Source organism: Zalophus californianus, chromosome 16, assembly GCF_009762305.2.
Source record: "Zalophus californianus isolate mZalCal1 chromosome 16, mZalCal1.pri.v2, whole genome shotgun sequence".
NCBI classification, from domain to species: Eukaryota; Metazoa; Chordata; class Mammalia; order Carnivora; family Otariidae; genus Zalophus; species Zalophus californianus.
Genome location: NC_045610.1, coordinates 40,185,228 through 40,211,051, shown reverse-complemented (window position 1 = coordinate 40,211,051; position 25,824 = coordinate 40,185,228). Strand labels below are relative to the sequence as shown.

General features: G+C 40.5%; 4 protein-coding genes across 4 annotated transcripts; all 4 read left to right on the top strand.

Moving 5' to 3' along the window:
* The first annotated feature begins 3,694 nt into the window (after positions 1-3,694).
* Positions 3,695-4,084, top strand: LOC113908092 (keratin-associated protein 2-3). Its single transcript, XM_035724769.1, has one exon. The coding sequence runs from the start codon at positions 3,695-3,697 to the stop codon at positions 4,082-4,084; it is 390 nt and encodes a 129-aa protein (XP_035580662.1).
* Positions 4,085-12,882: 8,798 nt separating this feature from the next.
* On the top strand, positions 12,883-13,272 carry LOC118356387 (keratin-associated protein 2-3). Its single transcript, XM_035724695.1, has one exon. The coding sequence runs from the start codon at positions 12,883-12,885 to the stop codon at positions 13,270-13,272; it is 390 nt and encodes a 129-aa protein (XP_035580588.1).
* Positions 13,273-16,947: 3,675 nt separating this feature from the next.
* Positions 16,948-17,403, top strand: LOC113908088 (keratin-associated protein 9-3-like). Its single transcript, XM_027568054.1, has one exon. It carries the CDS (start codon positions 16,948-16,950, stop codon positions 17,401-17,403), a length of 456 nt encoding a protein of 151 aa, XP_027423855.1.
* Positions 17,404-22,206: 4,803 nt separating this feature from the next.
* LOC113908091 (keratin-associated protein 9-3-like) lies at positions 22,207-22,605 on the top strand. Its single transcript, XM_027568057.1, has one exon. The coding sequence runs from the start codon at positions 22,207-22,209 to the stop codon at positions 22,603-22,605; it is 399 nt and encodes a 132-aa protein (XP_027423858.1).
* The last annotated feature ends 3,219 nt before the right edge of the window (positions 22,606-25,824 follow it).

Sequence of the window (25,824 nt, the reverse complement as noted above, 5' to 3'; positions counted from 1 at the left end):
TCTCATGTGAGGCACCTTCAGAGTTCACGCCACAGGCTTCGTGGTGATGCTGAAGAAATGGAGAGACTACAGCAGGTTTCTCTAATTGTGAACTTGACCCATGAATCATCCCCACACATGTGATAAGGGGGAGGAAGCCTAAGTTAGAGCTGCATTTATACCCTGATTTAGAAAACTGTGCAGTGATTAATATAATTGGTACCTGGGAATCCTGAACCACTGAAGGCCTAGGCTGGAAGAATCACTATTCCATCTTTCCCGTGGCTCCCCTCCAGCACCTCTATGGCCAATTCTGATTCTAATAGAGTGACTGCTGCTGGGAAAAGGAGATATGCGGCTGGAACCATTCTGATTTAGACCTCAAAAGGATTTTACCATTAAAACAATGTCAAGGTAGTTGCAATAGTAAAACATTAATCCACACTGGATATGCTTTTGTTGTTGTGAAACACTTTTAGGCTGGTCAGGAAACCAACCACTATTGTTTTCCTGAGAAATATGCACTGAGTTTCCAACATATGATCTAAAAGAGTTTTTCTGAATGTGTTGCTTGTCTGCTTGGGCATATCTACTGGCCCAGAGAGAGGAGGCAGGCCAGGTAAGATTTGTGAAGGGCTGGACCTTGACAGACTTTGTTCATTGCTGGATTCCCACTGATCTGCACCATATTTGGCACATAGGATATAATAATTTGTTGAATGAGGGAATGGGTAAGTTCTACAGGGTTAGAAGAGAGAAAAACACCTCCATCCCTCACAGATTCTCTCCTCATGCTGGACATGTGCATTCCTACAATAAAATAAATAAGCCACCTCATGAAGGAAAGTATTTTTCTTGAAATATGGTAAAAACTTTTCAACAAGAAGTCCATTACAGTCAAAACATTTACATGCACAATGGTGTTTTCTCTTTAGTAAGGGTTTAATGGTTTACTGGTAGATAGGCTCACAAGTCCAGTTACTTTTACACGTTCTTGAACACCATTTAAAAAATTCTCTAACTACACGATTTTCCCCTCTCAGGGTTTTCCTTGTTAGCCTTCTAGAGAATTCCTTGTCTTACAGTATTTTCTCAGATGCAGAATTCTTTGTGTACTCCCAAGCTTATCATTATTATTGGATTGTGTTTGTTTCCACAGTAACTCCATGCCATGGCCAACCACAGTGGTTGGTGTGGATCTCGGTAAGCCTGCAAGAGACTATGCAAGCAGAATGATCAAAAAGGAGGCTTGCACCACAGCTTTCAACCACAGATCTAGAACAGACTTAGCTGTAAAGCAAAAGGTCAAAACCAAGAAAATCCAAAGGCAGAGTCTACAAAATGACTGAGTGAAATGATTTTCCTACAGTCCCAAACAATTGATAATCACAATTGGCTCTGTAAGCAGGAATATGCTCAAGCGTAGTGCATGGGGAGACATTGGAACAAGACACAGGGTATGACAAAGCAAGCCTGGAGACCACCTTTGGCTGGGATCACCACCTGGGGGCTCTGTTATGCTGGCAGACTGCAACCTTCATGTAGATGGTGGTATAAGGGCTAAGGGCAGGCTGCTCCAAAATGGGCCACTTTGGCATGAACATTTTTCTGAGTTAAAAGCAATCAAAACCCAGCAGATTCAGGAAATGCTCTTTACCTACCCCTCAACTACCTGCATCTACCAGGAAGAAACCTATTAACAAGATTCCTCTTTATCTAAGACACTTATCTGCATAATAGGGCAACCTATGTTTTCCAAACATCTCCTCTCACCTTCCTGCTAATGGTCTTTCTCCCCTTTGTATCCTCAGGCCCCTATCCCTCGCCTTAGCTCATATAAGTATCATGTTGCCTCACTGTCTTTGGAATTTCCATGGCCCTGTGGATTCCCCATAAGTATGCTATTAAATTTTATTTTCTCCAGTTAATCTCTCTCATGTCAATTTGTTTCTTAGTCCAGCTAGAAGGACTTTAAAGGGTAAATTCTTCCTTCTCAAAAGTGGCTTTGTTCATAGTGCCCCATAACCACTTATTTATGTCCAACTTTGATCCTATCTCCTTAGGGTATGTTTTGGAATTTTTAGAAAGCTATGTAGGAGATAATTCTTTGAATTCCTGAGGATTTTGGAAAGACATAGTGTCCTTTCAAATAACTCTAAAAATTAGCCATTTCATTTTATTTTAAAAATATTTTTTTAAAATATTTATTTTAAAAATAAATTCACTGTTAAAATTCCTACAAAAAACAAACATTCCTTAATGACAGGGAATATGGTAACCATTTCATTCTTCAGCTCCTTGGGCTTACAAATAAAGTTCCCACAGATGTTTTTGCAATAAGTCCTGGCTCCAACCTAGTAGGTGTATGACCTTAGGCAAGTCACTTCTCTGGTTCCTTATGTGTAAAATGAGGAATACAATACCTCCTCATGGGATTTTATGAGAATAAATTAATACATTTATTTCTTTTAGCACAATATTTAGAATATAGTTGTTAGAATTAAATGATATTCACTTCATGAAGATTAAAAAATGAAATTCGCCATGGTTTGGAAAACTACAACTATGGAAAATAATGAGCACATACCTAAGACAAAAAAAAAAAAAAAAAAAAACCTCACAGTAACAAAGAGTAGAAGAGAGGTTACCAGAGGCTGAGTTTATATTCTACATTCTATACATAAGGAACCAGATCAGTGACTTGCCTGAAGTCATACACCCATGACACCCAAGTGTTGGAGCCAATATTGTGGGATGGGGGCGCGGGGGGAGGAGATAATTAAGAAAAAAAAGGTGCAGTAGTGGTTGCCAGGGGCTGGGGAGAGGGGTTCAATGTGGAGTTAGTGTTTAATGGGTATAGAATTTCAGTTTTGCAAGATGAAAAGAGTTCTATGGGCACCTGTGTGTCTCAGTCAGTTGAGCATCTTGATTTCAGCTCAGTCACGATCTCAGGGTCAGGAGATCGAGCCCCACATCAGGCTCTGCATTCAGCACGAAGTTGGCTTGGGATTCTCTCTTTCCCTCTGCCCGCCCACCCACACCCTCTCTCTAAATATTTTTTTTAAAAAAGAGTTCTAGAGATGGATGATGCTGATGGTTCACAACAATATGAATGTACATCATACCACTAAATTGTACACTTAAAAATGGTTAAGATAGTTAACCAAAATAAAAAAATTGGGGGAGAAAACCCCACTGATAATAAAATGATAAGATGCATTCCTGTAGCTCCAAAAAGTACACAGTAAAACTTCTTTTACTGACAGACCATGACTTTTAAAATAGTCCCTTACTATTTTCCTGAACTTGTTTTGTCCAGGAAGCATGACAGCTACACTGTGCTATCAAAACAACAACTGGCAAAAACATCACTGAATTATAAAGATAATTGGAAACTTTGAAGTTAAGGTCATTAAGTTCATATTTGAACCATAAATAGCAAAATATAATGGGTCTTCATTAAATAAGGAAAGCAAATGATCTTTCATGAGTACCTGAGCATCTAAAAAAAAAAAAAAAGAAGTCTAGGGAACTTGCTAACGTATCAGTGCCATTTCAGAAAGAATAAACACAAACAAGGAAATGACTTGTGTCCTGGGGGTCATCAGCAGCTGCCCAGGGTATATAAAGGCCCCAGAGCCTGACAAAGACATTCACACCTGACAACACCCAAATCCTCTCACCAGTCCAACCCAAACCAACCCCAGACATCACCATGACCGGCTCCTGCTGCGGCTCCACCTGCTCCTCCCCGGGCTGTGGGGGAGGCTGCTGCCAGCCCTGCTGCTGCCGTGACCCCTGCTGCTGCCGCCCCGTGTCCTGCCAGACCACGGTGTGCCGCCCCGTGACCTGCACCTGCCGCTGCACGCGCCCCATCTGTGAGCCCTGCCGCCGCCCTGTCTGCTGTGACCCCTGCTGCCTGCAGGAGGGCTGCTGCCGCCCCATCAGCTGCTGCCCCACGTCCTGCACGGCCGTGGTCTGCCGCCCCTGCTGCTGGGCCTCCACCTGCTGCCAGCCCATCTCTGTGCAGGCGCCCTGCTGCCGTCCCCCCTGCTGCCAGCCTGCCCCCTGCCGCACCACCTGCAGGACCTCCCCCTGCTGCTGAGAAGTACATTATCACTGATGGTCCCCAGTAAATGGTGGCGTCCGTCCATCCTGCTCTTCATGACAGAACAGCATGCCTTTTCTGAGAAGCCCGTTTCACATCTCTTCAGTCTAGCTCAGAATAGGCACTGGAGCCCCCTTTACAGACTGACTACTGATGAAGAGTACCCTGTCCTCTCAGGACCCCTGTCTAACTCCTCAATCACGTCTTCTGTCTTCTAATAAACTTAGTATTTCCAACATAGAAATCATGGTCTTTGTGATACTTTCTTTCAGCAGGTTCTGTCTGTTTTGTCGGGAGACATTCAAAGCAAGATGCAGAAAAATCCTCTCCAACTGTTCTCTAAAATACCCTAAGTCTGGGTAGTTTCCTTATTATTCTTGTAAGGGGAATTTATAAGGCACAGTAACCAAGTGAGAAAGGTGGGCACGGCTAAATCTTCATCACACATACAGAGTCAGATGTGCTAACAATCCAGACGTCTCAAACATCTGAGAAATGTCCTTTAACAACAGCCAGTAAGGAGGCTGCATCTAGGCTGATACTTACATCCCTGGGATGAGGGCTCATTCACTGACCTGACACCTGTTAGCATAGCTTAGAAAATCCCGTATGTTAGAGGTGGAAAGAACCTTAGGCAACATCTGGCCAAACACGTTTGTGAAGCTGAAGAGCAATGAGTAATGAAAGATTAAATAAGTTTCTTACTAATATAATTAAAATCACTGATGTTCAGAAAAGACCCAGGAGACCGTAAGCCCCCTGACATTAAGCCCTTAAGTCAAATACTTCCTCTCAGTATGGTAGGAGACATGTTCTTCTGCCCAGAGGAACTCTTTGGTCTTTAGTGGCCAAGAATAACTGTGGCTTTGGCTAATTCCTTTCTATGTGTTATAGATCTGGTAGTAATTTTGAATGTTATTCACAGTGTCAACTCTTGTAGGTACTGAATTGACACTGGTTCTCAAGGGCTGCCAATCCTTGTGCTCAGGAATTGGGCAATAATGGCATTTTCTAAGCAAATTAATCACTGTCAGTCTACACATTGTTTGTTGAACATCTACTATTACTATGAGTAAGACACTGAGTTGACCACCCTGAGGAAATATGAACAAATAAGAGGGCTCTTGTGATACAATACATTAACAAAAGAAAGAACAAGAATCATATGATCCTCTCAATAGAGGCAGAAAAAGCATTTGACAAAGTACAGCATTCTTTCTTGATCAAAACTCTTCAGAGTAGAGGGATAGAGGGTACATACCTCAATATCATAAAAGCCATCTATGAAAAAACCTACAGCAAATATCATTCTCAATGGGGAAAAACTGAGAGCTTTCCCCCTGAGGTCAGGAACGTGGCAGGGATGTCCACTATCACCACTACTATTCAACATAGTACTAGAAGTCCTAGCCACAGGAATCAGACAACAAAAAGAAATCAAAGGCATCCAAATCAGCAAAGAGAAGTCAAACTCTCACTCTTTGCAGATGATATGATACTTTATGTGGAAAACCCAAAGACTCCACCCCAAAACTGCTAGAACTCATACAGGAATTCAGTAAAGTGGCAGGATACAAAATCAATGCACAGAAATCAGTGGCATTCCTATACACCACCAACAAGACAGAAGAGAGAGAACCTAAGGAGTCGATCCCATTGACAACTGCACCCAAAACCATAAGATATCTAGGAATAAATCTAACCAAAGAGGCAAAGGATCTGTACTAGGAAAACTATAAAATACTCATGAAAGAAATTGAAGATGACAGAAAGAAATGGAAAAACGTTCCATGCTCATGGATTGGAAGAACAAATATTGTGAAGATGTCAATGCTACCTAGAGCAATCTACACATTCAATGCCATCCCCATCAAAATACCATCCACTTTTTTCAAAGAAATGGAACAAATAATCCTAAAATTTGTATGGAACCAGAAGAGACCCCGAATAGCAAGAGGAATGTTGAAAAGAAAAGCAAAGCTGGCGGCATCACCATTCCAGACTTCCAGCTCTATTACAAAGCTGTCATCATCAAGACAGGATGGTACTGGCACAAAAACAGACACATAGATCAATGGAACAGAATTGAGAGCCCAGAAATGGACCCTCAACTCTATGGTCAACTAATCTTTGACAAAGCAGGAAAGAATGTCCATTGGCAAAGACAGTCTCTTCAACAAATGGTGTTGGGAAACTTGGACAGGCACATGCAGAAGAATGAAACTGGACCATTTCCTTACACCACACACAAAAGTAGACTCCAAATGGTTGAAAGACCTAAACGTGAGACAGGAGTCCATCAAAATCCTAAAGGAGAACACAGGCAACAACCTCTTCGACCTCAGCCGCAGCAACTTCTTCCTAGAAACATTGCCAAAGGCAACGGAAGCAAAGGAAAAATGAACTATTGGGACTTCATCAAGATAAAAAGCTTTTGCACAGCAAAAGAAACAGTCCACAAAACCAAAAGACAACCGACAGAATGGGAGAAGATATTTGCAAATGACATATCAGATAAAGGGCTAGTATTCAAACTCTATAAAGAACTTGTCAAACTCAACACCCAGAGAAGAAATGATCCAATCAAGAAATGGGCAGAAGACGTGAACAGACATTTTTCCAAAGAAGACATCCAAATGGCCAACAGGCACATGAAAAAGTGCTCAACATCGCTCGGCATCAGGGAAATCCAAATCAAAACCTCAATGAGATACCACCTCACACCCGTCAGAATGGCTAAAATTAACAAGTCAGGAAACGACAGATGTTGGCGGGGATGCGGAGAAAGGGGAACCCTCCTACTCTGTTGGTGGGAATGCAAGCTGGTGCAACCACTCTGGAAAACAGTATGGAGGTTCCTCAAAAAGTTGAAACTAGAGCTACCATATGACCCAGCAATTGCACTACTGAGCATTTACCCCAAAGATACAAATGTAGGAATCCAAAGGGGTACGTGCACATAATAGCCAAACTGTGGAAAGAGCCAAGATGTCCATCGAGAGATGAATGGATAAAGAAGAAGTGGTATATATACACAATGGAATATTATGCAGCCATCCAAAGGAATGAGATCTTGCCATTTGCAACGACGTGGATGGAACTGGAGGGTGTTATGCTGAGTGAAATAAGTCAATCAGAGAAAGACATGTATCATATGACCTCACTGATACGAGGAATTCTTAATCTCAGGAAACAAACTGAGGGTTGCTGGAGTGGGGGTGAGGTGGGAGCGATGGGGTGGCTGGGTGATAGACATTGGGGAGGGTATGTGCTATGGTGAGCACTGTGAATTGTGCAAGACTGTTGAATCACAGATCAGAAACAAATAATGCAACATATGTTAAGAAAAAAAAAAGAAGACGATAGCAGGAGGGGAAGAATGATGGGGGGAAATCAGAGGGGGAGATGAACCATGAGAGACGATGGACTCTGAAAAACAAACTGAGGGTTCTAGAGGGGAGGGGGGTAGGGGGGATGGGTTAGCCTGGTGATGGGTATTAAAGAGGGCACGTTTCGTGTGGAGCACTGGGTGTTATGTACAAACAATGAATCATGGAACACTACATCAAAAACTAATGATGTAATGTATGGTGATTAACAATAAAAAAAATTTAAAGAAAAAAAAAGAGGGCTCTTGCTTCAAAGAGGTTATAATGTATTTAGGGAGATGAGGTATAAATAAGAAAAAAAAGTCAAATAGTACATAATGTAAGCAATATAAATATAAAAGAAATGCCATAAGTAGTTAAAAATAGTTGAAGATTATAAACCTACTAGGAAACATGATGCAATTGTCTTGTCATATATTTAAGTTACAAATAAATAAGCTGTAAAATATTCAACTATTTTGTGAGGAAAAATGTATTCTGCATGTTTATGCCTAAAAATTATCTAAAACATTATGCAACAAAATCTAAGAGTAATTGGGGATAATATTCAGTTTCTTCTTTATATTTTTCTTAATTACATTATTTTAAAATGAACATATATTTTCTCTTTAATGGAATGTACTGTCTAAAACCTGTATCTATTTTGGGAAAAATATTTAAACCTTTCTCATAATTATGCTCTGCTCTTAAAAACCTAGCAGAGTCTAAATGGATTTAAAGCAGATAATTAGCAGCTCTTTGTACTCATAAGAAGTTATTTATTATATAGAGAGAATACCACTATGCTATATATGGTGGACTTTCTGATAGCTTTAAACTCTGATTAAATTATTAAACACTGATTTGTATTTTAACTCTTCAGGGATCATCTCAATTGCATAAAATTAGGTGGCAATTTGATACGTCCCAAATAAGAAATTTTTTAAAAATTGTTGGCAGTTTCAAAAAACAAGTATAATTATTTTTGTCCATTTGAATAGACTATTGAGAATTAAGAACACAAGACAATATTTTCCATGTTAAAATTTGTTCATGATGTCATTGTTGAATGTTAGCATTAAATAAAGACCTAGCATTAGTAATACAAAATATGCTGCCCATCACCACCAGGAATCTGTCTAAATCAGTTTTAAGGCTTTTTTTAACAGACGTTTTTCTAAGACCTCACTCTGTGTTGCATGGACTGTGGAGTTCTCAGTATGGTTCAGGTCACTATCCACAATTCTGCCACATATTCTTCTTGTAGGTTCTACAACAATAACCTAACTCCCCTTTCCAGAAATTGGTGTTAAAAAAATGGGGCTCTATATCTTCCTTCCAGGCATTTTTATTTTATTTCATGCTATTAATGAAACTCTCCAATGGATAATCTTATTTACTATATATTCTGTGGTAACCTAGCAAAAAGCTGGCCATTTGTCATATCAAATATGTTCATCTTTATTATAAATTCAAAATTTAGAGTTTATAAGGCATCCACAGAAAATGACTTTTTAAAAATATATTTTGTCAATTATGCCTCAATAAAGCTGACAAAAGATGAAATGCCACATAAAAAATATATATACACATATATATTTATTTATTTATTTAATAAACACAAAACAGTTGCTAAGTGCCAGGCACTGTTCTTAGTGCTTGACAAATAATAGCTTATTTAATGTCACAACAACCTGGGTGTGTCCTATCATTAGCCCTCATGGCCCAAGCACACACAGCCAGTAAGTGGCCAAGTTTTCAGTGAAGGTTATCTAGTTTTAGGATAAGTGGCATTAAAAAATGCCATGTGGCTTGCCACCAATGTCAAATCACAGAGTTCTGTGGCATAAATTACTGAAGTATGACCCATATTTTCTCTGCCTGGAGATGAAGTTTTTGTTTTGTTTTGTTTTTAATTTATTTATTTGTCAGAGAGAGAGAGAGCACAAGCAGGGGGAGTGGCAGGCAGAGGGAGAAGCAGGCCCCCTGCTGAGCAAGGAGCCCGATGCGGGACTCAATCCCAGGACCCTGGGATCATGACCTGAGCCGAAAGCAGACGCTTAACCTACTGAGCCACCCAGGTGTCCCTGGAGATGAAGTTTAAATATGGGTTAGGGATGAGCATCTTAGACTGAGTAATACTAGAACTGCTTACTGAGAGACTCATGGACTCTCTTTGTGGATCTTTACAAAGGGGAAAAAAATGTCTTTGGAATGATTTTGGATCAAAAGTATTTAGATTAATTAGTCTTGTTAACTTAAGGTTTTATGTATCTTCCAAAGAGGCCCCCTTTGCATAAAATGTGATCATCATGAAAACCCCCAACAACATGAAAAATTATGAGACAATGTGCCTTGAAAAGAGCTAAGCACAAGCAACAAAAGCAAAAATCAGTAAGTGGGACTACATCAAACTAAAAAGCTTCTGCATAGCAAAAAAAACAACGCACAAAATGAAAAGGTAACCTACCAAATGGGAGAAAACTTTTGCAAACCAAACATATCTGATAAGGGGTTAATATCTGGAATATATAAGGAACTCCTGCAACTCAATAGCAAAAACAAAAAGCAAAACAAACAAAAAAATTTGAAAAATGGGCAGATTACTCAGCCATGAGAAAGGATGAATACCCACCATTTGCATTGACATGGATGGAACTGGAGGGGGATTATGCTAAGTGAAATAAGTCAGGCAGAGAAAGATAATTATCATGTGGTTTCACTCATGTGTGGAACATAAGGAATAACATGGAGGACCAGAGGGGAAGGAAGGGAAAAATGAAGAGGGGAGAAATCAGAGGGGGAGACGAACCATGAGAGATTCTGGACTCCAGGGGAAAAAACTGAGGATTTCAGAGGGGACGTAGGTGGGGGGATGGGTTAGCCCAGTGATGGGTATTAAGGAAGGCACATGTTGTGATGAGCACTGGGTGTTATAAACAAACTAATGAATCATTGAACACTACATCAAAAACTATATGTTGGCTAACTGAACGTAATGAAAAAAAAAAAGGAAAAGAAAAAGGGCCAGGGGACCTGAATAGACGTTTTTCCAAAGAAGACAGAGACCAACAAGGTGTCCAATATCAGTAATTATCAGGGAAATGCAAATCAAAACCACAATGAGATATCACCTCACACCTGTTAGAATGACTAGTATAACAAGATAAGATATAATAAATGCTAGTGAGGATGTGGAGAAAAGGGAACCTTCCTTGGTGCACTGTTGGTGAGAATATAGTCTGGTACAACTACTGTGGAAAATGGTATGGAGACTCCTCAAAAAATTAAAACTAGAACTACCATATGACCCAGGCAATCCCACTTCTGGGTATATATCTGAAGGAGACAGTTACAATCTCAAAGAGGTATCTGTACTCCCACGTTCATTACAGCATTATTCACAAGAGCCAAGGCACTGAAGCAATCTAAACTATGATAGATGAATGCATAAAGAAAATGACATATATGAATACACACACACGTCATATATATATTACTCATATATATATATGCCGTGTGTGTATATTCCAAGAGAAGTCTTGGAATAACTGTGTTTTATAAATACATAATGAAGTATTACTGAACCATAAAAAAGAATGAAACCTCACCACTTGTAACAACATGGATGGACCTTGAGGGCATTATGCTAAGTGCAGTAAGTCAGAGAAAGGCAAATAATGTATGATCTCACTTACATGTGGAATCAAAAACATCGAATTCATAGAAACAGAGAGCGGAAAGGTGGTTGTCAGGGGGTGAGGGTAGGAGAAATGGGGAGATTTTGGTCAAATGATACAAATTTTCAGTTATAAGATGAATACCATGGATCTAATGTACAGCATGGTGACCACAGTTAACAATACCATATTGTACATTTGAAAGTTGTTATGAGAGTAAAGCTTTAATCTCCTCACCATAAAAACAATAACAAAATGATAATTATGTAGGGTAGGGTGAAGGATGTGTTGACTAACTTTATAATGGTAAGCATTTTGCAATATCCACATGCATCAAATCATCACAATGTACACTTTAAGCTTACACAATTTTATATATCACTTTTTTCTCAATAAAGCTGGGAAAAAGAAAAAACAAAAAAGAGCAGAATACACAAGTTTTTAATCTCGGCTCTGGTTACTGCTTTGAAAAAAATCATGTGTGTCCATAGACAAGAGAAAGAACATGAAATGTGAGAGAGTCAAAGGTCTTCACTGATGAGACCATGCTTCATTCCTCCCTCTTCTGTTTCCCCAATTATGACTATATGTTCAGTCAGTTTACATTCCTTTTAAGTTTTGAAATTATGTTTAAAATTCCATGGGGATTTGGGGAGCTTTAACTCCTGGGGCTTGAGGCACATTCTTTTGAAGGATGGGAATGATCCTAAAGTGACCCCCCCCCAAATCCTATCTGGTAAATAATAAGAAGGGAAAAGTTGAAAAGTAATGAGATTTCTTCCCCCATGCAAATCTCCAAGAGCCTCTGACAACCCTTCCCTAAGAAGCAGTGTCATCACAGAATGGCTGTGCAGCCTCCTACATACCTCCTCTGATCAATGTATTGTCTATGTCTGCAGTGCTGGTTGAAAAACCCCCATCTTGTCACCTAGTCATAGTGCCCACGTCAAGTATATTAAGAAAAAAATTTCCCGTTACACAATTCTTTATCACACACACAAGAAAGGCAAATATAAAAAATGTCATGTCTCAGAGCTAAATATCAACATTCTGTGGTCAGAAGGACCATAGTTGCTCAAACTTGAGCTAGAGAAAAGAAAGGGGAAAAGCTGTGGATATTTTATCCCAATACTTACCTGGTTTACAAAAATAACCTTTTAGCTTTCCCATACAAGTTATCTGAGCTGCAGTCTTATTCAAGGTACATGCATTCCACTGTATCAAGTGATATGTCAATAAAGTTCCAAGGAGTCCACACCCAAGGATATGTCTAATACCTGTTTGATTCACATGCAGGTTTCCCAGGGCAGGTCCTGGGGGTCAAGTACAGGATCCAGTCACTGATCTAGGAACCCCTATATGTTTAATTTCTTTTAAAATTTGCAGTTCCTTTAGGACCATTTTCCCCAAGATTCATCAGGTGCTATCTACCCAAAATAAACATCAAGAGCTGCTATCATCTCAAATGACTGTGAGTGCTTAGATTTGGTGATGAACAGCATGAATATATCCATATTTAGGAATGCAACAAGAGTTCTTTAATGAGATCATGAGTATATCACAAGCAATGCAATCATTAGTCAAAACAAAATTCTACTTAATTGGCCAAAAGATAAATGGTTGGGGGGGGCGGTCAGCAGCAGCTGGCCAGGGTATATAAAGGTCCCAGAGCCCTACAAAGACATTCACACCTGACAACACCCAAATCCTCTCACCAGTCCAACCCAAACCAACCCCAGACATCACCATGACCGGCTCCTGCTGCGGCTCCACCTGCTCCTCCCCGGGCTGTGGGGGAGGCTGCTGCCAGCCCTGCTGCTGCCGTGACCCCTGCTGCTGCCGCCCCGTGTCCTGCCAGACCACGGTGTGCCGCCCCGTGACCTGCACCTGCCGCTGCACGCGCCCCATCTGTGAGCCCTGCCGCCGCCCTGTCTGCTGTGACCCCTGCTGCCTGCAGGAGGGCTGCTGCCGCCCCATCAGCTGCTGCCCCACGTCCTGCACGGCCGTGGTCTGCCGCCCCTGCTGCTGGGCCTCCACCTGCTGCCAGCCCATCTCTGTGCAGGCGCCCTGCTGCCGTCCCCCCTGCTGCCAGCCTGCCCCCTGCCGCACCACCTGCAGGACCTCCCCCTGCTGCTGAGAAGTACACCGACTATCTAGAACAAGCAATCAACGTTCTGAAAAAGTCAAACTCCCATCTCTACCTAACAAACCTCCTGCCCTGAACCATCAAGACCCAAGTCAACCAGAGGATGAATGGAAATCCAGGCTCATCTATTAAGACTTGGGCTGTTCTCAAGTCTGTAATAGTATCAACTCCCTTCTTCCCACTGGAGATCTTAGGTCTTGTGGCATGCTTGTTTTCTAATAAACTTCTCTTCTTTGGCCTAGCAAATACACATTTGGTTTTACTTATTCTAATTTTTTCCATTAAATTTAAATAAAACAAAATGTATTGATTGCCTACCATCTGCAAATCAAGGCTAGATGGTATACAAGAGAAATTAAAATTGAGTTAAAAATGTGCCCCTCTTTAAGAAACTTCTAGGGAGATAAATGAAAGTCATAACAACACAACTAAAAATTAAGAAATGAAAAAAAGCACAACACATTTTGGTGTCGACAGAGAAATCACTATTGATCGGGGAGGAAGACTGAAAAGGGAGCTAGCATTTTAAATGGGTTAAGATTTCGGCATGCAGATCTAAGGGAAGATGGCATTCTCAACACTGGTAATAGTATGCACAAAGGTATAGAGAGAGGGATTGTTCAGAGGATAGTTTGGCTGGGAACACTGGACATATGTAGAATAATAATGGAAGATAAATTTGAAAAATGTGTGTGCTTTGAATACTAACCAAAGGAGTATGCCCTTAATGCAATAAATACTAACGAGCTGTTGAAAGCCTTGGGGAAAGTGAATAGAGGACAGGCATTGGGCATCAGGATGATTCTTATGGTAGCTGCTTATCAAAAAAGAAGGCCAAAGGCTAGACATAAAATGGCTATACAGAAACAAATCAAGAGGCCATTGTACTCATCCAAGTGATACACAATAAGAACTGACCTAAGATGATAGCCATGGAATAAAGAAGACACAAAGGGTATGGCAGACATAGAAACCCAGAAGGTATGTTACCTAATATGAATGTGGGAAATAAGAAACAATTAAGAATTAAATGTGTTATTGCAGCTCTAGAGAAAACTCTTCTGGTCAGAAGACACTTGAAAGAATCTAAACATATTCATGCTTATTTACTGTGTGTCCACAGCATTTCTGTTCACTAATATTTCTATTCTTGAGCTATTATAAAGCATTTTTTAATAGGAAGCAAAGCGTTTTAATAATTAATTGATCCTGGAAAACAGCATGGATAAAATAAAATGAATTGATGTAGGAGGGGGAGACAGAAGTTTTATACCCTGCTTTTCTGGCTGTGTGCTGTGTGAATAAAGCAAGTCACTAACCTCTCCAAAGTGCAGCCAGTCCTGGACTCAGTAGTATTCTAACATCAACTGATGCCAAGAGGAAATTAAAAGCAGTCTGTACCACAACATCAGTGTTCCAACTTAAAACTGTGAGGATGGATGGAAGTATATTTGCCTCTTTTCCTTGATTCATCCCTCCTATCAGTACTACAATGATTTGCACACTAGAGCAAGATATGAGACAGACAGATTGAATCTTGCTTTCTGCCCAAAACTTTAGTGCTCTGTGCATAATATATGATGATTTACTACTTATAAAAACAATGATGTCAGTTTCTTTTTTTTTAATGATGTCAGTTTCTATAACTACAATCAAATGTTTGGACAAGGTGATTTATTAATTTTTTGATCTCTGATATTTGATGATTCCTTCAACCACTTTTCAACCTCATACCTATAGTCATGGTTATCATATGACATGAACATCTTTCTTGACAGTAGCATGAATCACATTCTAATGTAATTCTATCGCTGCACAAACCAATACTTCATAAAAAGCTAACTATGTGCTTCTATTCAAGATTGGAAGGAAAGAATAAACCTACCACAAGTAGCAATAATATGCTCTTTTGGTTACCACTTTTTTTTTTATTTCCCCCCATGTAACTCTACACATTCTTCTTTTTTTATTGTTATGTTAATCACCATATATTACATAATTTGTTTTGGTGTAGTGTTCCATGATTCATTGTTTGTTCATAACACCCAGTGCTCCGTGCAGAATGTGCCCTCTTTAATACCCATCACCAGGCTAACCCATCCCCCCACCCCCCTCCCCTCTAGAAACCTCAGTTTGTTTTTCAGAGTCCATCATCTCCCCTGGTTCGTCTCCCCCTCTGACTTACTCCCCTTCATTCTTCCCCTCCTGCTATCTTCTTCTTTTTCTTTTTTCTTAAAATATGTTGCGTTATTTGTTTCAGAAGTACAGATCTGTGATTCGACAGTCTTGCACAATTCACAGCGCTCACCGTAGCACATACCCTCCCCAATGTCTATCACCCAGCCACCCCATCCCTCCCACCCCCGACCACTCCAGCAACCCTCAGTTTGTTCCTGAGATTCACATTCTTCTTTTGACAACACATTCTTTCTTTTGACAACCACCAAAATTGTTTCAAATTTATTTCACTGAAATTTATATACAGCTTTCTGGCTGTGTACTCTGTAAATGGAGCAAATCACTTACCTCTCCAAATTATAGCCATTCCTAGATTCAACAGTATTCTAACATCGACTGATAATGAGGGGAAATCAAAAGTGGTCCATACCACATCAATCCCTTTACACTTATACCTTAAGTATAAGGTATATTTAATCTCTTTGCTCTTATACCTATTGAATGATATTTGATCATTCATTTCCTACACTGCCTTATATACATTGTAATCCAGGAAAAAGTATCTCCTAACTCCTGCTTTTTCTTTTATTGATTCCCCTTCATAAATTCAATTGTCATGCTCTTTGGTCTAGTATCATTTCACAGGACACATGGTGTAGTTACATAAAATGATAAACTGAAAATAAATCTCACCTTTAAGAAATACTGTCTAGATAACTCACATAGCAGTGATTTTTATCTTTCATAGAAAAATATAAATTACACTTAAAATTTTGTGTGATATTTTCCTAATTACTGACTACAAATTTTAGTCCTTCTTTTAAATTCATGCTAATAAAATATCCACAGTAAATTGGGATGGAACAGTTTATGTTCAACAGGTCTTCCTGAGTGATATTTTCTCAAGTCAATGTGTGAAGTTCAGGAGAGATCATGGAAATTGGAGAGATTCAATTTCTGGAAATATCTATGAATTTCTATGAATGTGAAGTTTATCAGAGTTTCTATCTGGCTGATTGTAATCAAAAGAATATAAACACAGTCTTACATAAAAGACAGTCAATTGTTAGTAATTTTTTTCTGGAGACTTGAGTTTGGTGAATATGACCCTAAAATCACATCATCTTATGAGTGAGAGTCACTTTGTCAGGTGATGTGATCGTAAATGCAGAATGGAAGCTGAGACTTGAGGAGAAATTACAGCATTATTTGGAAATGAAACAACAACTATTTCTATCAAGGACAAAAACATTCAGTGAGTATTAGCTGAGCAATAAGGAAAAACCAATCTGGGGATGCATTTAAAATAATTCGATATTTGAACAATCAAAGGACTCTGGGAAAGCTTGTTTAAAGAGTAACAAGATAAAAATGCTGCCCATCACAAACACAGGAACCAGCCAAGACCTATAAAAGGCCCAAGTGGAACAAGCAGCTCTAACTCAGAAAGTCCACCAAGCAACCCAACTCTCAACCCAGCTCCTGACCATGGCCTGCTGCTCCACTAGTTTCTGTGGATTTCCCACCTGCTCCACCAGTGGGAACTGTGGCTCCAGCTGCTGCCAGCCCAGCTGTTGCCAGACCAGCTGCTGCCAGCCAACCTGCTGCCAGCCTAGCTGCTGCCAGCCCAGCTGCCAGACCAGCTGCTGCCAGCCAACCTGCTGCCAGCCCAGCTGCGGTGGGACCAGCTGTGGCACTGGTGGTGGCCAGGAGGGTGGCTGCGGAGCTGTGAGCTGCCGAGTCAGGTGGTGCCGCCCTGACTGCCGTGTGGAGGACACCTGCCTGCCCCCCTGCTGTGTGGTGAGCTGTACGCCCCCAACCTGCTGCCAGCTGCACCATGCCCAGGCCCCCTGCTGCCGCCCATCCTACTGTGGACAATCTTGCTGCCGCCCAGCCTGCTGCTGCTACTGCTGCCAGCCCACCTGTTGTCAGCCCACCTGCTGAAAGCCTTCTAAAGGAATCCTGAGAAACTGGCACGAGCCATTGTAGAGTCACAACAAACTTCTGAACCCATACTCCAGCTTGCAAACTCTTGTCACATGGCTACATAATTTTCCTAAAATGTGAATTTATAATTGAAGACCAAAAATATTTCATAAACCTGGATATGAATAGAAGTCCTACAAGGTTAAGAGGAATACGTAAAACTGTACTATAAATATCATCTGAAATAGTTCAACAGCTCATTGGATTTGGGATTTAATAAAATTTTTATTCTTCAGTAATGAAGTCATTGTTGGAGCTTTTATTTGGAATTTGTTATTGCTATCGGGGTACTTGGATTTTTCAAAATCTCAATAACTGTGATATGGCAGTATGGTTTTTCTTTATTTTTGTCCTTTTATAAAGGTCTTTAAAAGATGGTTTCCCTTTGTTTTACCATTAAATGGTCCAATATTCTGCACCCAAAATCTATGATTAGAAGAATCTATCAGTATTTAGAAATTATTTCCCAAGGTCCTCACACGTGCAAACTGATGGGCTAGGTGTTCCAGAAGATCGATTGTACAAAAAAGGAATTTTTATGTCATTTGGTTTTTTTTTGATGTAGTGTTCCATGATTCATTGTTTGCGCATAACACCCAGTGATCCATGCAGAATGTGCCCTCTTTAATACTCATCACCAGGCTAACCCATCCCCCCACCCCCCTCCCCTCTAGAACCCTGTTTGTTTTTCAGAGTCCATCGTCTCTCATGGTTCGTCTCCCCCTCCAACTTACTCCCCTTCATTCTTCCCCTCCTGCTATCTTCTTCTTCTTTTTTTTCCTTAACATATATTGCATTATTTGTTTCAGAAGTACAGATCTGTGATTCAACAGTCTTGCACAATTCACAGCGCTCACCATAGCACATACCCTCCCCAATGTCTATCACCCAGCCACCCCATCCCTCCCATCCCCCTGTCATTTAGCTTCTGGAGGTGTTACCAAATCCATTCACTTCATTCATATAGGATTCTGTGTACAATTCTTTCAATTATCGAGGGTATAAAAGGGTAATACATAGTTGGAAAGACAGTAAACACAAGATTTCAAAGTACTAGCATAAGATGTAAAGGCATCCCGAGTTCTTGTTCCCACTTTGTAACTAAGAATCCATGGATTCTTGAGCAAGGCCCTTTGCCTCCCTGGGCACCAGTTTAGAAAGCCTGGAAAATAAGAGAACTGACGTTCATTGCTTACAACATCCCTCCCAGGCATAGGATGGATTATTTCCTAAACAGGTGATGCACTAACAATTAGAGTCTTAGATGCCCAACAGGGAAAAAGTATTTAATGGTCAAATAATGTTGCATGCGTTTTCACCATCTTGAAGGTTTATAAAGCACATTAGAAGGATTGCTTAGCCGGGTGATGGGTATTAAGGAGGGCATGTACCGCATGGAGCACTGGGTGTTATATGAAAACAATGGAACGTGGTATCACCACATCAAAAATTAATGATGTATTGTATGGTGACTAACATAACATAATAAAATTTAAAAAAATAAAAAATAAATTTAAAAAAGCACATTAGAATATTAAAGAAAGTTCTATAACTATTACTCCCACACTGATTTAGTCAGAGAATCTTCCATTTATTTATTACTAACATCCTGTAACACTAGTATTCCTCAAAATATACTTTGGAAAATGATGAAAAGGAATTTCAACTAATGTTTCTATAACATCTATACAGTTGTTTCATGTATTGTTAAGTAGAAAATAAATATTCATTACAGGAATGGATTTAAACAAGCATGATACTGACATTCACTATGCCCATTCTTACACACAATGAGTCTAAAACATGTTCAACACTCTATGTCCCTCATATACCACTCTCTTATCTTCCAACAGATTAGGAAGACTTAGGTTGGATGCACCTTTGACTTAGAAGGCTTCAGCTTGGAGGCACCAAAAGAGCCAGGTTGACATTCAGAAAGAAGATCTTATTACTTGATTCAGAATAAAAAGTTGGGGATATTCAACTGGTTGGTATATCAACCACGTCTTATCACTCAGGAACCTAAGTAAGGCAGAGGCAACTGAATTAGAGAACTATTTAAAATGGATTTTTAAGGAATTGAGAGACACCCCAACATTTACAGTAAAAAACCCAGAACCTTGATCTCTTAAAGAAAAATAACTCAAATATTAGTATGTATAAACAGAAGGCAAACATGCAATAATAAGAGACAAACACATCCTTTCTTCTTATGGTACTATTTGGTCTGGGCCCTGTCGCTTAAATGAAGTAATGAAAACCAAAGAGAATACACATAGTAATAAAATAGTTTTAAATGTAAAGTTACTGGCATTCTTTTCTCAAAGAAGACCACAGATGGGGATATCCAGCATTTAAACAGGACAGAAAATCTACCATCACAAATGATTAAAACTTCTTACTCTATTTGTATTAGAACCAATCAAGAAGAATTGGATTTAAGTGGTAGGAGGAAATAATTTTATTTTCTTGACTTATTTAGGGAAGATAAGGGAATATTCAGATTAATCTGTGGCAGAAAAATAGAATTCTCAAATTTTAAATGTCATATCTTATGTGATGGTTTAATCTTGTATCAACTTAACTTGTTTAAGGGATCCCTAAATAGCTGCTAAAACATTATTCCTGGGTGTGTCTGTGAAGGTGAAGGAATTAGCATGTGAATCTGTAGAATGAATAAAAAACATTGCCTTCACCAATGTGAGTGGGCATCATCGAATCCATTGAGCCCCAAATAGAACAAAAAGGCAGAAAAGGTGAACTGTTCTATGGCTCAAGCTGGGACATTCATCTTCTCCTGCCCTCAGACTTCAGTGCTCCTGGTGGGACTTCTTAGGCTCCATATTTGTGTGAGCCAATCCCTCACAATAAATCTCTTTCTACCTATTTATATATATCTTACTGGTTCTGTTTCTCTGGAGAGCTCTGGCTAACACATCTAATAATTCTCTGAGAGCAACTAAAGACCAGAAACATGAAAACTGAGTTAAGTTTTGCACCAAGGGAGATGCTGTAAACAGTGCGACACCAGAAAAGCCAGAAATGGAGAACTAACAGACAACACTACTATCTCCAGGGCCCTTATCAGGAGGTATTTCAACTCCTCAAACATATGAACTTTTTTGCAAGGGGAGATAAATGTTTTTATTATTTACCATTTATCAAAATCAAATATTCTACTGAATTTAAATATGAATTAAATAGCTCCTGAGATTGTAATGGTGATAAATCTACCTATTCCAAACATCCACAGTAAAAATAAATTAGCTAATCAAAGAATCTGTGATATCAGATTTGCTTAAGGAGAGGAAGCAAAAAATTCACATACCTTTTAACTCACATTTGACATGGGATTTGAAAATGTCTTAATTCTGATTTGGGAAGAGTTATGATCTTAACTCAAAGCTGTCATTTCTGGAGAAGCAGAACTAATACCTGGTATTCTGGTTCAAACTCTGTATTTTAACTTCCATTTCCCTATAATAGAATCCATACTCAACGAAGGCCAGGTCACCTTTCATTGTACCTACACAAAAGCTTCATCTTCATCCTCATCAGTTGTTTCATTCAAATTATATTAACTTTCAGCGAGTTGGACTAGTTTCTAATATGTACAGTAAACTGCATACAGCAGATCTAACACACCATAATGTGTCACATGCTCCAGTGTTAATACACTGGGTATGATTTTTATGCAGTTAAGGACATTTAAATCTAGAAGACATCCTAATATCAAAGTTTAGATGAAGTCACAAGTCAAATGGATTAACCTTTTTAGCACCTGAGATTTTCTCGAGGTGTGATTATGGAGTTAAAAAAAAATTTCCAGAGAAGTCCTAATAGTGTTATTACTCACCCAAAGCTCTGCCTTTCTTCCCTTGACTCTAAAAAAGTTTGAAAGTGGACAAATTTTTACATCTTTCTTTTACCCTTTGATTTTCTCTAGAACAATTGTTTACATGGAAAACAGAGTACTGACTGTAGTGGTTGAAAGACTTTACGCTGGAGTCAGATGATGTGGGTTCAAATTTCAGATTCACCACTTGCTGCTGTGAACCTGGGCAAGAGATGTAAATCTGTTTGAGGCTTGGTTTCATGGAAGTAGCTCTAGGCATGGCTCATAGGACTGCAGTAAAAATTAAATGAACTGATACATGCAAAGTAGTCAGAACCATTTAAGCACCTAAGTGCTCCAGAAATTGTGATCAGTAACAACCCATCCACATTTCCCAGTCCCCCAAAAAAGCATCCCTTTCCGGCCAGCTGGATCACTTTGCTTCATAGTCAAATTGAAGATGAAAAAGATAAAGGAGCAGTGGTTGACACTGGAGCCATGTTGCTGGGAATTAAACTGTCATGTGAGACCCAAGGGCCCGATTATCAGGGTCAACACTGAGTAATACTGACACTCCTTAAAGGTGAGGCATCAATTATTTGTAGGGCGATGACCAAATTTTAACAAATATGGGGGATTATGGGTTATGTACCAAATGAACGCCAATGACTACTTAACTGTGGTAAAGAATCTTAATTGAAGACCAAATAAAATGAACTTACAAAGGCTTTCAGAGGTTGAACAAATAACTCAGGAATAGGGCAATTATTATTCAGAGACAGATTATTTATACACAAACAAGGAAGAGATTTTGAGAATTATGTAAATCATAGCTAGTCAAGGCTTATAAAAGGCCCAATGTGGAAGTCACCACCAAAACTCAAAAACTTCTCTTAACAACCCAACTCTCAACCCAGCTCCTAACCATGGCCTGCTGCTCCACTAGCTTCTGCGGATTTCCCACCTGCTCCACCAGTGGGAACTGTGGCTCCAGCTGTTGCCAGCCCAGTTGTTGCCAGCCCAGCTGTTGCCAGACCAGCTGCTGCCAGCCCAGCTGCGGTGGGACCAGCTGTGGCACTGGTGGTGGCCAGGAGGGTGGCTGCGGAGCTGTGAGCTGCCGAGTCAGGTGGTGCCGCCCTGACTGCCGCGTGGAGGACACCTGCCTGCCCCCCTGCTGTGTGGTGAGCTGCACGCCCCCAACCTGCTGCCAGCTGCACCATGCCCAGGCCCCCTGCTGCCGCCCATCCTACTGTGGACAGTCCTGTTGCCGCCCAGCCTGCTGCTGCTACTGCTGCCAGCCCACTTGTTGTGAGCCCACCTGCTGAAAGCCAGGCTGCTGATTTTGGATTCAAAGTTTCAGCTTCCAAATCAATTCATGAACTAATTATCTCTTCCACCATCCATGGAGCACTAACAAATTCTTGAACTTTTATTTGGTTTTTGTTTTGGGGGATACCAAATATTTGGGCTTCACAGACCTATCTGATTCCATTCAATTCTGGAAAGACCTTGATTTCCCCAGTGAGGTTGCCAAAATACAAATTTAACTCAAGAAATTGCCTTCAGGATGCATTTCAATCTACTCTGTGACTCAGTGCCACCGATGCTGCAGAAGAATCATCTGTCCTTCTCAGATATGTTCACCTCCTATACTCCACCATTCTGCAAACTGCACTCTTTATGAAAGAGGAATAATATACCAAGGTCTTTTAAATTATATATTTGGTGCAGCAAACATATTTTTCTTCATTGAGTGTGTTCATGATATGTGTTTCATAAAAAGTCACAAAAGATTTTAGTCTGTTTTTGTTATCCCACACTGCTTTCTAGGAAATTTGGCCACATCTAAAGGAGGTTAATCCCCATAAAAAAATACAGCAAAGGCAGTTACACAGGGCCTCAGAAGTGGCACAGGCTCTATTTCCATATCCTGACCTCACAAAGTGCTTTCATAACCAGAAAGTTATAGAAGTCAAGAAGCAACTCTGAATCCAGAGCCAGAATATGATGTATTTTTTTCAAGTCTGTTAGAGGAATGCTCTTTCAGGCCATCTTCAAACTGTGGGAACATATGCTAATATATTATACTCTTCCACGTATACATAGTCTTGCAGAGTAAAGCAAGAGAGCTACAAGTTGGGGAAGGCTCTCTGAGGAAATATGCTTTTGGTTAGATGGAGAAGTCTACTTTTTTTTCCCCCATTTCTAAAATGGAAGTGAAGATAATAACATAACGAATTTGGTTTAAAATTTTCACTTAGAAATACGTATATTTATTATACATACACATGCATTTATACATAATAAACAATGAAGGAAAAAATAATATACAATGAACTTATACATACTTAAACAGAGCATCAAGAAATGCTTCATAAATCTGGGTAGTTTTTGGAAGGATCAGGATTAATTTGTGGTTTCTTGGACTTAGAACTGGAGGGAGCCAGGGGCTCCTGGGTGGCTCAGTCAGTTGAGTGACTGACTCTTGGTTTCAGCTCAGTTGTGATCTCAGGGTCATGGGATTGAGCCCTGCATCAGGCTCCGGGCTCAGCTCAGAGCTGAGTCCTGCTTAGGACTCTTTCTCCTCCTTCTGCCCTCCCCCCTGCTTAGTCGGTCAGTGTCTCTCTCTCTCTCCCCCCACCCTCTCTTCTCCCTCTAAAATAAATAAATAAATCTTGGAGAGAAAAGATGGCGGAAGAGTAGGGGAGCCTATTCCAACTGGTCCCTGGAATTGAGCTGGGTATCGGCCAGACCACTCTGAACACCCACAAAATCAGCCTGAGATGTAAGAAGATCTGGATCTCTACAAAACAGAATATCACAGGGCAGTTGGTTTCGAGGTACGAAGCAGGGAGCCATGATTCCACAAGCAGATATCGGAGGATAAATGGCAGTGGGAGGGAGTCTGGCTGTGGGGATCTGACACCGCCAGTGAGCGATAGCCTCCTGCTCTGGGGATGGGGCACAGACTCGCAGACCTGTAGCGGTGGGAAAGGACTTTAGATGGAAACCAGAGTGGTGGGGCTGTGCATGGGAACTTGGGGCGGCTGGCGGTTTTAGAAGCACAAAGGACAGAGACAAGCCTGGACCTGGAGGTGAGGACTGGGAGAGCTGTGGAGGAGCCCACGACCCAGGATGCTGCAGTTTATAGCAACACAGACAGAAATGGAGATAGTGTGGCCTGGAGAGCTCACTGAAGAACAGATTGAGATCTCTCTGCTCTGAGGCAGAGGGTTGGAAATGGTCTCTTCTGCTCTGACTCTCAGAAAAGACATGGAAAGCCACCAGAGAACAAAAGCCCCAAAAAACCGGTTCCCACTGAGCCCATCCCCTGCCACAGGGGGCAGGGCAACTCTGCCCAGACAGGGTTGCCTGAGTAACAGTGTGGCAGGCCCCTCCCCCAGAAGACAGGCTGGGAAAACAAGAGGCCAGCAACCCTAAGGTCCCTAAAAAAACAGGTGCATCTTGCTTGGGTTCTGGTCAATAATTTGGACTCTATACATTCCCTCAACCACCCATCAACAGAATGACTAGGAGGAGGCACCCCCAAAATAGGAAAGACTCAGAGATTATGACTTATGCCACAGATTTACAAATGGATTCAGAATAACCAAGGCAGTTACACAGGGCCTCAGAAGTGGCACAGGCTCTATGTTGGAGATGGAATTCAGGCTAGCAATTGTGAAGACAATAGCTAGAGTGGAGAAATCAATTAATGGCAACATAGAGTCTCTAAGGGCAGAAATGAAAGCTGAATTGGCAGAACTTAAAAATGCTATCAATGAGATCCAGTCGAATCTGGATAATCTAAGAGCTAGGGTAAGTGAGGCAGAAGAACAAATTAGTGACCTGGAAGACAATTTAACAGATAAAAAGGGAAAAGAGGAGGGCAGGGTAAAACAACTCAGATTCCATGAAAATAGAATCAGAGAAGTAAGTGACACCATGAAGCATTCCAATGTCAGAATTATTGGAATCCCGGAGGGGCTGGAGAGAGAGAGGACTAGAAGAGATATTTGAGCAAATTGTAGCTGAGAACTTCCCTAATCTGGGGAATGAAACAAACATTTGTATCCTAGAGGCAGAGAGGACTCCTCCCAAGATCAAGGAAAACAGGCCAATACCCTGGCATGTAATAGTAAAACTCACAAATCTTAGAACCAAGGAAACCATCTTAAGGGCAGTTAAGGGGAAGAGATTCCTTACGTACAGAGGGAGGAATATCAGAATAACATCAGATCTATCCACAGAGACCTGGTAAGCCAGAAAGGCCTGGCAAGACATATTCAGAGTACTAAACGAGAAGAACACGCAGCCAAGGATACTTTATCTGGCAAGGCTATCATTTAGAATGGATGGAGAGATGTAGAGCTTCCAAGAGCAACAGGCTCTTAGAAGAATATGTGACCACTAAGCCAGCCCTGCAAGAAATATTAAGGGGGGTTCTATAAAAGGAGAAAGACCCCAAGAGTGACATACAACAGAAATTTACAGGGACAATCTATAGAAACAAAGTCTTCACAGGCAACATGATGACAAGAAAT

Coding starts and splice junctions, on each gene's coding strand:
- LOC113908092 (XM_035724769.1), top strand. CDS start 3,695: ATGACCGGCTCCTGCTGCGGCTCCACCTGCTCCTCCCCGGGCTGTGGG.
- LOC113908088 (XM_027568054.1), top strand. CDS start 16,948: ATGGCCTGCTGCTCCACTAGTTTCTGTGGATTTCCCACCTGCTCCACC.
- LOC113908091 (XM_027568057.1), top strand. CDS start 22,207: ATGGCCTGCTGCTCCACTAGCTTCTGCGGATTTCCCACCTGCTCCACC.
- LOC118356387 (XM_035724695.1), top strand. CDS start 12,883: ATGACCGGCTCCTGCTGCGGCTCCACCTGCTCCTCCCCGGGCTGTGGG.